Source organism: Panthera uncia, chromosome A2 (assembly GCF_023721935.1).
Source record: "Panthera uncia isolate 11264 chromosome A2, Puncia_PCG_1.0, whole genome shotgun sequence".
Classification (NCBI taxonomy): Eukaryota; Metazoa; Chordata; class Mammalia; order Carnivora; family Felidae; genus Panthera; species Panthera uncia.
This window is the reverse complement of record NC_064816.1, coordinates 5,033,484-5,047,235: the sequence shown is the minus strand read 5'-3', so window position 1 is coordinate 5,047,235 and position 13,752 is coordinate 5,033,484. Positions and strand designations below refer to the sequence as shown.

Genomic DNA, 13,752 nt, shown 5'->3' with positions numbered 1-13,752 from the left:
GAAAATGCATGGAAAGCTTGTTTTGTCCTGAGTCGGGCTGCCTTTTCTGCTCACTACCCACCCATCCCCATCCCCCTATATTGGTCAGGGATGTGGCTTCAACAGTTTTCACAGCCCATAGAATTGAACGCTGAACTTTCCTCTTCCTGTTCTAAGTGTCCTGATGGAACAAAGGAAAGGTTTCTATTGTCCTTTCTCTTGACCATGTTTATTTTTAACGGAGATATTACATGGAACAAATAAATGGCTGCTGTGGACACCAAAGAGTTGCTGGGTTGAAACCAAATTGAGAGTCAGGGTAATAGGAAATTTGAATTGGCGATTGTCGCACCAGGTCCCAGTCACCCAGTTTTCACCCCTTGACAGATTGGAATCACGTTGCAGGTGTTTGACCTTAAGGACTGGGTGAAAAACGGCGCTCTGGGGAATTTACACTTGGTGCTGTGCTGCGTTACTGGGAAGTCCTGTGTGGATGAATAAAAGCTCCTTATTGGTTATTGGGCTGCTTGTTCTTGTTCTCCTGGCCTGACCAGGTAGTTGGCACATCGAGGTGGGGCGGTTGTAACCAGACAGGCCTGAGTTGGACCTGCCCTGAGTAAACAGCACAGTTGGAGGAATAAAGGAAAGTCCATGATGGAGTTTACTCTCAATCAATCCCAAGTTTATCAGCAGTCAGGTTGACCTGTGTAAGCAAGGATTTCTTTAAGCACTTAATCCTGTCCTCATTTAATGCATCACTCTAAGTAAATTTCAGATTCCAGCTGACAGAAAACTGAGGCCCAGAGGGCAAGTGTAGTCCAGAAGAAAGTCTCCCTTGGCCCTTGAAGACAACCTGTGTTGTGGATTTATGGAGCCGAACTTTATTTTCAATTTAAGTAAAAATCCATATCCAGTCCTTTTGTTCCTTTGTGTTTTCCTGTTTTGTAAATTCAGCCTGCATTTTTTAAAGAATTATGCTAAAACATCTATATCTGGGGGTACTTGGGTTGAACCTGGACAGTGTAGCCTGCCTCAGCTTACTTGGTAGGTTTTGGTTTAGTTAGAGAAGTAGTGCTCTTCAGCTTTTGCTATGAAAGTAGCAAGAACGGGCTCCATAAGTATCCAGTTTGTCCATTAAATTAAGTAGACATCGTGTAGAATAATTATTTTGCCACGTTTCATGTTGTCTATGTATTAAAGATACAAGTTAAAATACTCATTTGTTCCGTGCACCCCTCTATGAGAGCAGCCAGCTGAGACTTGAAATGTGTTTGAGGGGAATGCATTTGATAACATACCCTACTTTTGAGCCTTCCCCCTCCAACCCCATCTTTTAAATTATAGGCCTTTTCACATGTGAATTCTCTTCAGTGAAGTTTTGGCCTCCATACGTCATCTTTTTGGGGGGGGGGTCAGTTTCAGAGTAAATGAGAATACAGAAACAAATACTCTTGGTGATAAAAATATGAGCGGGAGTGTTAAATCACAGTAGCTCCTAGGGACTTCCTGACTTCATTTTGGGTTGCGTGTTCATTCTGCTGATCCTCATGATGTGTTTTATTCTTGAGGCAATGCTTTTAATAATCCATGTAAATGTTGGTTAAAGGTGACTTGGAGCATTTTAAACTAAAGGTAGGTGATAACCTTTGTCAGATTTTTCGAAGTCTTAGTTTTTTCATACAGATGTTTTGATGTTTAAAGCTCAGAAGGATTTCCTAGCACCTCCTCTTGAGATTCCATGGATTCCATCCATGTTCAGGAAGGGAGAGGAACAACTGTATTTTTCATCAGTACCTGCGAGTTCCATTTCAGAGAGACTTGCTACTTACTGCCAATTTGTTACCTCTGCCTCTCAGTCCTAGCTCCTCTGCTGTGGTGGATTTGCTTTCTTAAACGTAGTTTCATTGGCTGCGAGCAGACTGTGCATGGTTGGCAGATTTTACCTTCAGAGTTTTGTTGCTAGTTGTTCGGACTGAACAGGTTTTTGTTTTAATCCTGTAGAACTGAAAAGAGAGGTGGTCCTCATTATATCTTCCTCTAGGGAAGTACGAACTAGCACCTGTTGCGTATCTTGTATACTGATTTGCTTACATCTCTGAATCAAGGCAGTCTCTCAGGGTAGAGATTGGCAATTGACGAGGGACACGGTTATTCTTAACGGTCCTCAGGAACAGCACTACTCGTGCTAGAGCCACGATGACTTCCTAATCTGTGGCTAAACGGACAGGGTGGAGGGTTTTTTTAATGTAATTTTTTTGTTTTTACTGAACAACTATACCATTTGGGGGGAAAAATAAGAAAGGACATTTTAAACAAAGTTTTGGTGCTAAGGATTGAAGTTGGATGTGTGCCATCACTAGAATGTTAAGTGGGCAAAGCCCTAATTTCTGAACCTGGCTTTTTGGAAAAAAGTTTGGTTTGGACTTGGTTTCTAGGGTGCAGTGACAGTTTTGATAAAGTGTCTTTACGGACACGGACTAGATACTTATCAAACGCAACAGTATTTGAATTCTGACAACATAGTTGTCTTGAGTTAGAGATTGTGATTATTTAGTTTTAAGGTCACTAGGTGGTAGTCCCCGCTTGTAGAAAATAAATTTGAGGTCTCTTCACTGTCTTGACATTACTTGGCATTTTTATCAAAGTGGAGATAAAGGCTGTTGGTCCTCAAATGGCTGCTGCTGTTGAAATGAATGGCTGTTTAAAAACATGGCCTCAGGAATGGCCACAACTTTTTTGGAATTGCTTTCCTTTTGTAAGGGTGAAATAAAGCCAATTTGTATGACTGTCCCTTGGCTGATCATTTTCAGTTTGCCCCACAGGAGTACATACTCCAAAAGTTAAATTACACCAGCTCCTATTTCCACTCGTTTCTTTGCACTCATTCTCCTTCCTGTTTTGTGCACAGTGCTGGTCTGGTTCTGTAACGTACCAAAAAAAGACAAGGGGAGGTGACTTTGAACACTTGGCCTTCTTGTTGTCAATGGCCATGCAAGTATATTGCTAATAAATACTCCCTTCAAATTGTTAATTTTTAGAAGTAATTTTTTCTTACTTTACATTCACATCATTCCTTGATGTATTTTAAATTCCTTATAATTTTAATTTCCTTTGGACAAATGAATTAGAATAGGCAGGACTTGTCAAGGCCATTAAGAGGCTTACGTTTACCCTTGTACTGTTAAACCAAACTTGAACACTGAATTGGAGAAGGCTTTACTATCATAAAGATAATCCTTTTTCAAAAAGGATATTCCTGAGTACAAAACCACTTGCTTGACTTTGGAGAGCCCGCTTAGAGATTTTTCTCCAAGTTAACACTTTAAATTTCTGTTCTTTTTGTGCCATCTTCAAGTTCAGCAGCCATTTTGGTGGTTGTCGTCTTGATGGGTTCTAACATCTGGTCATGGTGGTCATGAATTGGCAATCCAAACCTTGAGGAAAATCTGTGGAACCTTTTGAAATGCTTCATTTTTAACCCCTTCCCCACCTTTGTGTAGATTAGAATCCTGTGTCTTAACTGTTAGTTGCAAACTGAGCTCTGAATTCACATTTATCTTTGTCTTTCAATGGGAAGGTTGAAAAAGCAGGAGGAATAAAAGCCTGCCTTAACTCACCGAAGAGAATCCAGATGCTGCTCTGGTTTTGCGATCGGATACTCGAACATCCTCCTTCTGACCACTATGGAGCCTAGTGCTGTGCGCAGGACCAGCTACAGATTTTGTGGGGCCCCGTGCAAAATGAAAACGCGAGGTGCCTCGTTAAAAAACTAAGAATTTTGTGATAACAGCAGCATTAAACTATGCACGTGGCCCTCTTGAATGCAGGGCTTTGTGCACTCCTGTAGCCGCCCCTTTGGGCATGTGTGCGTGCACATCCTTGGATTTAGCAGTTGAGCTCAGTTCAGTGGCATTGCGGCCTGTGTGCTGTTTACCTGCTTTCACCAGTAAGAGTGTACGTGCAAAACTGTTTTCCTCCTTTCCCCAAAAAAGTGAATCACGCAGACTTCTTTCCTATAGATTTGGATTGCCTCTAGTCATGAATGAGTATTTCAGACAGGGAAATTGATACGGAAATCTGTGGAAATAGCTTGTTTGTGGTGGGAGGAAAATCAAGGACATAATTGTTAACGAGTCTCACCTACTTTTACTGCACACCTGTAATGCCTAGTTTGGTGGTTTAGAGAATATGGAGTGTTTCTGGGCTTTCTTATAAGGCAGAGGCTCCATACAAGGTTGCTGATGATTGTTCTAAATTCCCATTGTTTTCTTGGCTTTTCTCCCTTGGTTTATGTGTCGTCTGGAAACTGATTTGTAGTTGGTGAGGTAACATACGTGGAGCTCTTAATGGACGCTGAAGGAAAGTCAAGGGTAAGTGTCTGAGAGAATTTCTTCTGTGGATTTACTACTTGAAAAATGTAACTGTATGGTGGCGTGGAATCGAATGAAATCAGGAAGGCAGTGAGTGCTCATGTTATAGTAGCTATGTTTGATTTTTGCCAAACATTTGAGTGGGGTGGGAGGGGATTTGCAAACGGGAGTCCCGCTTTTCCAAATGGCTGGCCAAAGAGCTTTTTGGTATTCTGTTTGGATGCCCAATTTGGATAACTGGGGACCAATAGCAGCATTGTCTCTTTGTTAACAGAGGAATTGGCTGTGTGTGAATTATGCATGGAATTTTAGCGGTGGTATATTAATGTAAAACGTGTGTTCTTGTCTAGAAAATGTTACTCTTGGTCGTTTGCTGAATTTGAAAGTTGTGTGAACCAAAGATTCCGAAAAGTTGCCTTTGTGCCAGTAAATTGTAAAACAATTATTAAAACCTGAATGTTTAAAATTGGCCTAGTTTAAAGAGAAAATTAAATTATTTTGTCGTGCAATAGAATGGCTTAGAATAATCAAAAGGATGAGCTTTAATTTACGGAAGGGATGGATTTAGGAGGAGTATGATAAGGAATTGATTTGAGTACAGAGAGAAGCAGATCTAAAGTTTGTGTGATTTCTTGGAGAACCTGAATTTAGGTCTGCTTATTACAACTTCAGCAGCTATAGTGCAATGCTGGTAATGTGCAGGCAGAGGAGGTAACAAGGAGCCCAGCTTTTAATAAGGAAGGCTAGGCGAGTCATTCCTGTGAGCTTCCCCTTAGAAGGGTTGATATAAAAACTAACCTTGTTATATAAATCGTATTTTTAATTTATATAATTGTCATTGGTATTTACTATGTTTTTCTTTTTTTTCCCCTCTTTCCTTGCTCTTCTGACTGGTCTGTGGCTTCCTCCAAAGGGATGTGCGTAAGTATTGTCTAGTTACTTATTGGCAATTGAGCCTTCTCAATTGTAGGACCGGTTTCACTCATCTCCTTTTGGCTCTTCATAGCGTTGTTGAATTCAAGATGGAAGAAAGCATGAAAAAGGCTGCGGAAGTTCTAAACAAGCATAGTCTGAGTGGAAGACCACTGAAAGTCAAAGAAGTAAGCTCTTGAAACAATGTGGATATCATTTATAATTGTTGAGTTGTCCCCGTTTGGAGTTAGGAAAAGACAAAAATAATCCTTGACTGCATTTTACGGAGCAGACCAACCTGTTGTTTTTAATGAAGAGGGCCAGTCACAGGCTTCAGCAGTCAACTCCTGTAGGAACTTGGAATAATGATGGAGCACGTCCTGAGCAACTGCTGTCTTCCCGATGTCTGTGATTTGTCTTAGACCAGCCTACCTTGTTTTATTGATCAGGGGCACTTGGACTGAGCCCCTGGTTGGTGTATGTGTTTGTGGGTGTGTATGTGTGTGTGTGTTAAGGGATTCTACACCTAAAGTTTTACCCAGCCTGAACCCGATTTCTTAGCCCACCTTTTTTCTTTTTTAAAGCGAGTTTATCATTACTCAAATCCACTTTGGTATTTAATCCAAAGCAGATACCTTCTCTCCCTTGAGAAAGCGGGAAGTTTTTATGATTAAATCCCTCCCTTGTTTTTACCTTTCCTTCTTAGAGGAAGATTAATATATTCAGAGCTCAGAGAGTAGAGCACAGTAGGGGCTAAGGTTTCTTTGGGCTGAAGAGACACATGAAAGGGCAAAGAGTTCAAGACTAGTGTCAATGCCAGAGTTTCATACACCTGTCCAGACCTTACACGAGTCAGACGCCTGCATAACATGAAGGATGGAGTACCTCGGTGATCTAGAACTGCGTTTTCAAACTTTTGGAAAAATCACTGATGGGGTTAACAGAACCCCGTTGAAAATTAGTGAGATTCAACTATACCAAGCCTGTGAAGATCTTATTTCAGTCTGGAAGTGTTCTGTGTTCTATCAACTAATCTTGTCATCTGCCACTCAGTTCAACTGATAGCTAAATTTGACACCTTTCCTTTTGGCCTCGTTCCTTTGGCTGGAATTCTTCTAACCTGATGGTTGAGTTCGTTTGAATTTCTTGTTATAGATTTCAAGAAATACTTTTCCAAACAACCTCTCAATCTCTGGAGTTTTGGGAATATCACTTTTTGTGAGATCATGGTCTTAGTTGTCACTGGGTCAGTTAAATGTAACACTTTTGTGCTTGTTTTAGGATCCTGATGGTGAACATGCCAGGAGAGCAATGCAAAAGGTGATGGCTACGACTGGTGGGATGGGTATGGGACCAGGTGGCCCAGGAATGATTAATATCCCACCCAGTATCCTAAATAATCCTAACATCCCAAATGAGATTATCCATGCATTACAGGCTGGAAGACTTGGAAGCACAGTATTTGTAGCAAATGTAAGTAAACGGAAACATTGTCTAAGGTAGAAAAGTCAGAGCTTTATGATAGTTTTGTTAATATGTTATAAAAGTAGTTCTGATATTTGAGAAGAACAATTGAAAAGAGGGTTCTGCTGTCGTCTTCTTCTGTTTAAAAAACAAACATCTTTGAAGTTGGGCTTTGTCCCACAGTGACCCTGTAGTGATCAGTCACACAGGCTTGACCATGGTCCCACTGGGGTCATGTTCACTGGCTTTTGCTGGTTATAAAAGTGGCAGCTGAGTCTGCATTCCCTGCGGGTGCAGGCCAAAAAAGTATATGAACCAAGCTGACGTTCCATCCCTCCTCTTGTGTTTGGGATGAAAGATAATGCCTTTGCCATTTGCAAAGGGAAATATTTTTAAAGAAAAATGCATTGGGAAGGATGATGGTAAACTTTAGCTGGGGAACAAAAAAGGTTTTTTTTTTGTTTTTGTTTTTTTGGGTTTTTTTTTTTGGTTCAGAGTAAGCATTAATTTGAAAGGCATGAGGTGACTTAACCTGTTCTTCTGGAGAAAAGAGACAGTGACTAACAGTTAAGGCCAGGCTTCATAATCGTATCTGAAAAATTCTACTGTGGTGGGATAAGTCCTTGTGACTTTATTTATTTATTTATTTATTGTATTTATTTATTTTTGAGAGAGAGAGAGAGAGCGAGCACGAGCAGGGGAGAGGGGCAGAAGGACAGAGAATCTCAAACAGGCTCCATGCTCAGCAAAGGGGCTCGATCCCATGACCGTGGGGATCATGACCTGAGCTGATATCAAGAGTCGACCCTCAACTGACTGAGCCATCCAGGCGCTCCTGTGACATTATTTAAAATAAAATAATAAAATAAAAAAAATTTTTTTTAAATGTTTTTATTTATTTTCGAAGGAGAGAGGGAGACAGAGCATGAGCGGGGGAGGAGTGGAGAGAGAGGGAGACACAGAATTTGAAGCAGGCTCCAGGCTCTAAGCTGTCAGCACAGAGCCTGATGTGGGGCCCGAACTCACAAACTGTGAGATCATGACCTGAGCTGAAGTTGGACGGTTAACTGACTGAGCCACCCAGGCACCCCTGTGACGTTATTTTTAAATGTTTGTTTCCAACCAGAGCATATTGTGTTCAATATGTTACGGGTTCAAAATGTTTTTTCTTGAGATGTCTACATTGAGATTTTTCTCTCCTTTCTCTTGATTAGCTGGATTATAAAGTTGGCTGGAAGAAGCTGAAGGAAGTTTTTAGTATGGCTGGTGTGGTGGTCCGAGCAGACATTCTTGAGGATAAAGATGGAAAAAGTCGTGGAATAGGCACTGTTACTTTTGAACAGTCCATTGAAGCTGTGCAAGCTATATGTATCCTTTTATCAGAATTCAACTCTTGGTGAACAGTTTGGCCTTAAATATTGCATGAATAACACAGGTTTTTGGGGAGGAAGTGGTAACTGTGTGTGTATTTCCTAAATGACCATAGGGATTGCATTACTGTGGAATGTAAAAGTTGTCTGTGATGGAATTGATTCAGTACTGCATAAATAGAAAATAGGCACATGCCCGTGAGTGGTCTTTTCCAGTGTTCTCTTTTTAGAGTCTGGTTTGAAGGGAGAAGTCTAAAGAATACGCCACCGGAGAGAAATTCGGTTGTTATTTCACGTATAAGTCCTTGGCTGTATTTCTCCAATGGATTGACATCATTCTAGAAATACTTCTCTCTCTGATCCTAAGCTGGTTACCTTGGAGTTTTATCTTTGTAGTCACAGCGGAGAATGCCACACATGAACACAGTCATTAAACTTGGACAAGACTTTTACTGTGTGTCTTACCCAGAAAACATGGTACTTGAAAAAATATATGGTACTTGGCCCATTGGACTCATACAAAAAACTGACGCCAGTACCTAAGAGGACGGTTTAGTGAGAAGTGTGGGGTTCTATGAGTGGAGCTCTACACCTAAGGAGTAAGCTGACACTTCCTTCCCTGTCCCTTGAGCTTTATTTATTGTTGCTTTTATGGTTCATGTAGAAACAAAGATTTTAAAAGTTTAATGAAGAACCAAAATTGCTCATAAATTCACTACTTAGAGGGGCTGGTAGCAGTTGGAGCATTTTTCTCTTCTGTGTTTCTCTCCTGTGCATGTTTTTAGAATTGCGAGAAATAGCCTTAATTGTAATATCAGCTATGTTTAATGGCCAACTGCTATTTGATAGACCAATGCACGTGAAAATGGTAAGTTAATAGGATCTCTTTGTCCATAATATATTCAAATAAGTCTAGCAGTAACATGGGAATATTAAGAGTGTACATAGCTATTATACTATATTTATGGATCAGTCTAAGTTAAAAAAGTTGCAGTATGTTGAGCAAATCTATGGCAGAAACACAGCTCTTCAGATATATTTCCCTTTTGCACAGTTGCCTGTTAACTGACATGGTCAGGAGATCAGTTGAGTATCCTGCTCAAGCAAGTGATCAAGTTCAAAGAACGGTTATGTACATGGGGTTCTACTCTTCAGGGTATCTCATTATAATGTTTAGCATTTTATCTGTTGTGAATGTAATTAAGTCTTTGATTCACACAGCCTTTCAGGTTCTGTTGAAGCGCTTCATTATAAACATTATCCCTGCTTTGGCTGTGCCAGGATAATAGTGAATTAATACAAGCATGACTAGAATATGCTGAGGGCAATCTGGTGAGGGCTCAGATTCAAGAAGAAAATAAAGGGAACTGTAAAGGGATATTTTAGCTACTTTAAGCATTCAGTTTAGTTTTTTGAATAGATTATTGCTTTACATGGCTTAAAAAGCATGAAGATACAGGGTGAGAGTCTTTCCCTTACTTTGTGCCCAGGTCCCTTTCGTCCCCCCTAGTAACGTGGATGCATATTTTTGTCCTTCTTTTTACATAAGGGTGCAAGTACTCTGTGTATTTCTTTTTGTACTTGTATGTTATTTCGTGGCATGGGTGGATCATAATTTAGCTAGTTCTCTGTCATTGGGAGTTGTTTCCATCTGTTGTTGTTGTAAGCTGTGCTTTAATACTGAGATTTACTCACTTTCTCTTTCAGGATGAGAGGGCCTTACCAAAGGGAGATTTTTTCCCTCCTGAGCGTCCACAGCAACTTCCCCGTAAGTGTCTCAGTATGGCTTAGTTTTTGAATTTGATCAGTACTGACCGGAGAACTACACTTACCCTTGAGCTTGCGCCATGTGATTCTGCAGTGCTCTTGATCATTCTTGAGGGAAAGGTTCAAAAAGGGGTTTGTGGTAATTTTTTTTCCCCCTGTAGATTCTTCAGGGTGCAATACGAGCAGAGAGATTCACAACTTAGGAAGGGTGGTTAGGATTACTCTGTGGTGAGGCAGACTACATCCTCTAAGATGTAGTTGGGTGTTTTGAAAGTGTCCTGTGGAAGGAAGAACCAGAAACTGGAAAGGAATTAAAATCAGGTTGCCCGTGGGATCAGAAGAGATTGGTTAGCACAGTGTGGCTCAGCGTGGTTCTACTCTTAGGTATACGTCGAAGAACTGAAAACTGTGTCTCCATAAACGTTCATGTGGGTGTTCCTAGCACCGTGATTTCAGTTGATAAATGGATAGAAGTGGTAAATTTATATGATGGAGTATTACTCAGCCATAAAAAGGAACCAAGTACTGATACCTGCCACGGCGTGGATGCACCTTGATTCCATCTGTAGGAAATGTCCAAAAAAAGACAAATCCACCTACAGAAAGTAGATTAGTGGTTGCCAGGGGAGAGGGGTAAGTGGAGAGTTGTTTTTGGGGTGATGACAGTGTTTTGGAATTAGATGATGGTGATAGTTGTATGTACGAAAAATCACTGAACTGTACACTTTGAATGGGGGCATCTTATGTGAAGTACGGTGATCCATATTTTTATATGGGGTCACGTGAAACATCCAGGTGAAAGTCTGTCCCGTGACAGGGAAGACTAGGTGACCAGTCACCTCAAAGATGGAAGTGGTGCATATTAGTGAAGCCTTAGGCCCTCTTTCTGACAAGCCCACAGGGCTGTGCGGAGCCTGGGCATAGGCAGCAGTGAGAGTGCTGGCCTCCAGCAGCAAGAAGGGCTGGGGAGTCCGTAGGAAGCATGGGAGTTAGGTGGCAGTGGGAGGGGAGGGGCTCGCTTGTGCTATGTTGGGAGAACTTCCTAGCAGATGAGGCAGTTGGGGTGGGTGTCTGTTTGGAGGGCCAGGGAGTGTCTCTGGTCTGCAGTGGGGACTCAGGCCTAAGGCCCAGCATCAGATGGATTGAATGAGAGCCTAGACAAGAACACTAACAGGAGTGCCTTTGTGGTTTAACATTATTGGAAGCATAAATGAGGCAGATTTCGAGGGGAGGTCAGAGGCTTCAAGAATAGATGGCTTAGTTGAAAGTTTAATATTTTTTAGAGAAGTACCACATATCCTTGCCCTAATCAATGTGGTCACTTTCCATGATCACTCAGGATCAGAGTGATGGCTCTTACTGACGTTTGTGCCTAGAGGAAGTGGGATGAGGGCTGTTTGAGAGCCTTGGCTGGCACACATTGGGCCCCAGGGAGCCCATTATCCATGACTCTTGGTCTCCCAACACATTTCAGAGGGTTGACTTCAAAATCTTCAGTCCCTTAGGGAGTAAGTAACCTTGGTGATCTCTCGCTTGCTGTTTCTATGCAGTTTAAAAACACTAGTCTGTTAAAACAGATTAAATATCTGGGAACTGGTATCAAGGTTCTTTTTAAGGTATTATTATTACTTTTAATGAACTTGGTTACCATTTAAAACCTGGTCTTGGTTTAAGCGTCAGGCCAAGGTCACTCAGAGCACCGCAAGTGTCTTGCACTGTCTGGTCTTGTTGGCTCTTTTGAGACCAGTCTGTATTCTTACATCCCTGCTTGTGTGTGTGGGCATGGAGTTGAGAGTGGACTGGGTATTGATCCACAAGTTAGGAAGCTTTCTGGGCAGAGGAGAACAGTAGTTTCATTGTTGCTACAACCACCTGTAGAGTCAGAATAGTGTATGCCCAGTGTATTAACTGGCTGGTTTATTCCATTGTTTTTTCTTGGGGAAAGTCCTTTGGGCTACCAGGTTGTGAGGTGGTGATTGGGCACATTTGCACTGCTGGCCACCCGATGTCCTTAATTGCCTTATTTATTTGTTTGTTTAAATTTATTCATTTTGGGAGAGAGCAAGCAGGGGACAGGCAGAGAGGGAGGGAGAGAATCCCAAGCAGGCTCTGCACTGTCAGCACGGAGCCTGATGCAGGGCTCGAACCCATGAAACGTTGAGACCAAGACCTGAGCTGAAACCAAGAGTCGGATGCTTAACCGGCTGAGCCACCCAGGCGCCCCTCCTTTTTAACCTTTTAAAAAATGTTTATTTTTGAGAGAGAGCATGAGAGGGGGAGGGACAGAGAGAAGGGGAGACAGAGGGTCTGAAGCGGGCTCCATGCTGATAGCAGAGAGCCTGATTTGGGGCTCAGACTCAAAAACCGTGGGATTACGACCTGAGCTAAAAGTCAGACGCTTAACTGACTGAGCCACCCAGGTGTCCCCTTAATTGCCTGTTGTAATTAAACATTTCTCAGTTTGAGATTTGGGGAAATGAATAAGTGTCTGTGATTCTTACATTTGAGTTCATAATTCTCTGTAATTTTCAATTGCTTTTGTTTTATACATAGCACAAACTCTAATCTGCAATTGCATATGAAAAGTTACGCCTCGAAAGGGATAGCTCCCAAAAGCCCTGGGTTTGCTCTTGGAGGTGGGTGGATTGGAATGGAGTGTGACATTTACAACACAGTATAAACAAAGACTCTTTTTGCTTTGGAAGGTCATGGTTTTCTAAGTGGAATCTACACTTCCGACTTTCTCTTTTCCTTTCAGATGGGCTTGGTGGTATTGGCATGGGGTTGGGCCCAGGAGGACAGCCGATCGATGCCAATCACCTGAATAAAGGCATTGGCATGGGAAACATAGGACCCGCAGGTGAGAACTACAGTGTGCTTTGGAGATTTCTGGGGACGTTAGTTTTTCAAATTATTGGGATAATTGGATGTTGAGTACTTCAAATGGAATAAAGATTTAATTGGGGCAGAATTTCTTCCTTACTCCTCTCTCATTCATTTTGATAAAAGCAGTATTTTGTGTTTTTACTGAATTGAATCCTCTTTTCTAAAGTTATACTTTGCATTTTGTCCTTGCATGACCTTCTGAGCTGAGGTAGTTACGCTATTCGATAAAAGGAGGCAGGCCAGAGAGTTGGTCTTGCTCAAGGTCACATTATCAGTTAGTGACACACTGTAGATCTCCTGACCTGGGACTACAGCACTGCCGCAGTCTGTTACCCGGACACCCTTAGGCTCTTGCCTGATGGTGATAGTGGCTTGTAGGGGTGGGGGCATTGGCGGATACAAAAAAGCACAGGAGGGCCTCATTGCATGACAGCATAGCTGTCACAGGCCACAAAGACATAGTGTTGAGTGTTGTCTTTGTTCAAGATGATAAATAGCTAATGAATGAAAACTTTGTGGAGAATATACTTTATATTTTGCTGTTCAGCATTTTCATTCTGTGCAGTGAGGTGTTCATATACTATTAAGAACGATTTCATTTTTATGACCACAGACTTAACAGCTGTCTTTCTTGAAATCCTTTGAATTGCAGCCTGGATGCCCCTTCACTCCACTTCTGTCAGTTCTGCATATCCCTTGTCTCCCTCCCAGATTAAACTCTGGGCTGACCTCAGCACCCTCAGCCATCACCTCAGCTGGCCCTGCCAGTCTGATGGCCACTCCCCTAGCACCTAAGAAGAAAGTCTGGTGTTTTTAGGAACTGCTTTTTATTTAGAGAATTTTATCTTTGAAAGGGGTTTTTAAATCTTATGTTCCCTAAAATAAGCTTATAAAAAAGTGCTCTCCACTTTGTACCTGGTTAGTTATATATCATGTTTAACGTGGTCTGATTTGGGTAGTTGTTAAAACTGTATGTGGACCCTACAGAATTTTGAGTCACGTGA

The 13,752-nt window shown here is 41.7% G+C and overlaps 1 protein-coding gene across 8 annotated transcripts in view; it reads left to right on the top strand.

Moving 5' to 3' along the window:
* Positions 1–13,752, top strand: part of HNRNPM (heterogeneous nuclear ribonucleoprotein M) — a 39,255-nt gene that overhangs the window by 12,450 nt on the left and 13,053 nt on the right. For 4 of the 8 annotated variants that reach the window (XM_049639776.1, XM_049639773.1, XM_049639777.1 and 1 more), the window contains exons 1-7: positions 4,358–5,270; positions 5,356–5,449; positions 6,543–6,734; positions 7,940–8,093; positions 8,914–8,963; positions 9,803–9,863; positions 12,621–12,722. In XM_049639776.1, the coding sequence (XP_049495733.1) occupies positions 5,200–5,270; positions 5,356–5,449; positions 6,543–6,734; positions 7,940–8,093; positions 8,914–8,963; positions 9,803–9,863; positions 12,621–12,722 (724 nt within the window). In that variant the 5' untranslated portion in view covers positions 4,358–5,199. The other 4 variants (XM_049639780.1, XM_049639779.1, XM_049639775.1 and 1 more) reach the window with 4 other exon arrangements.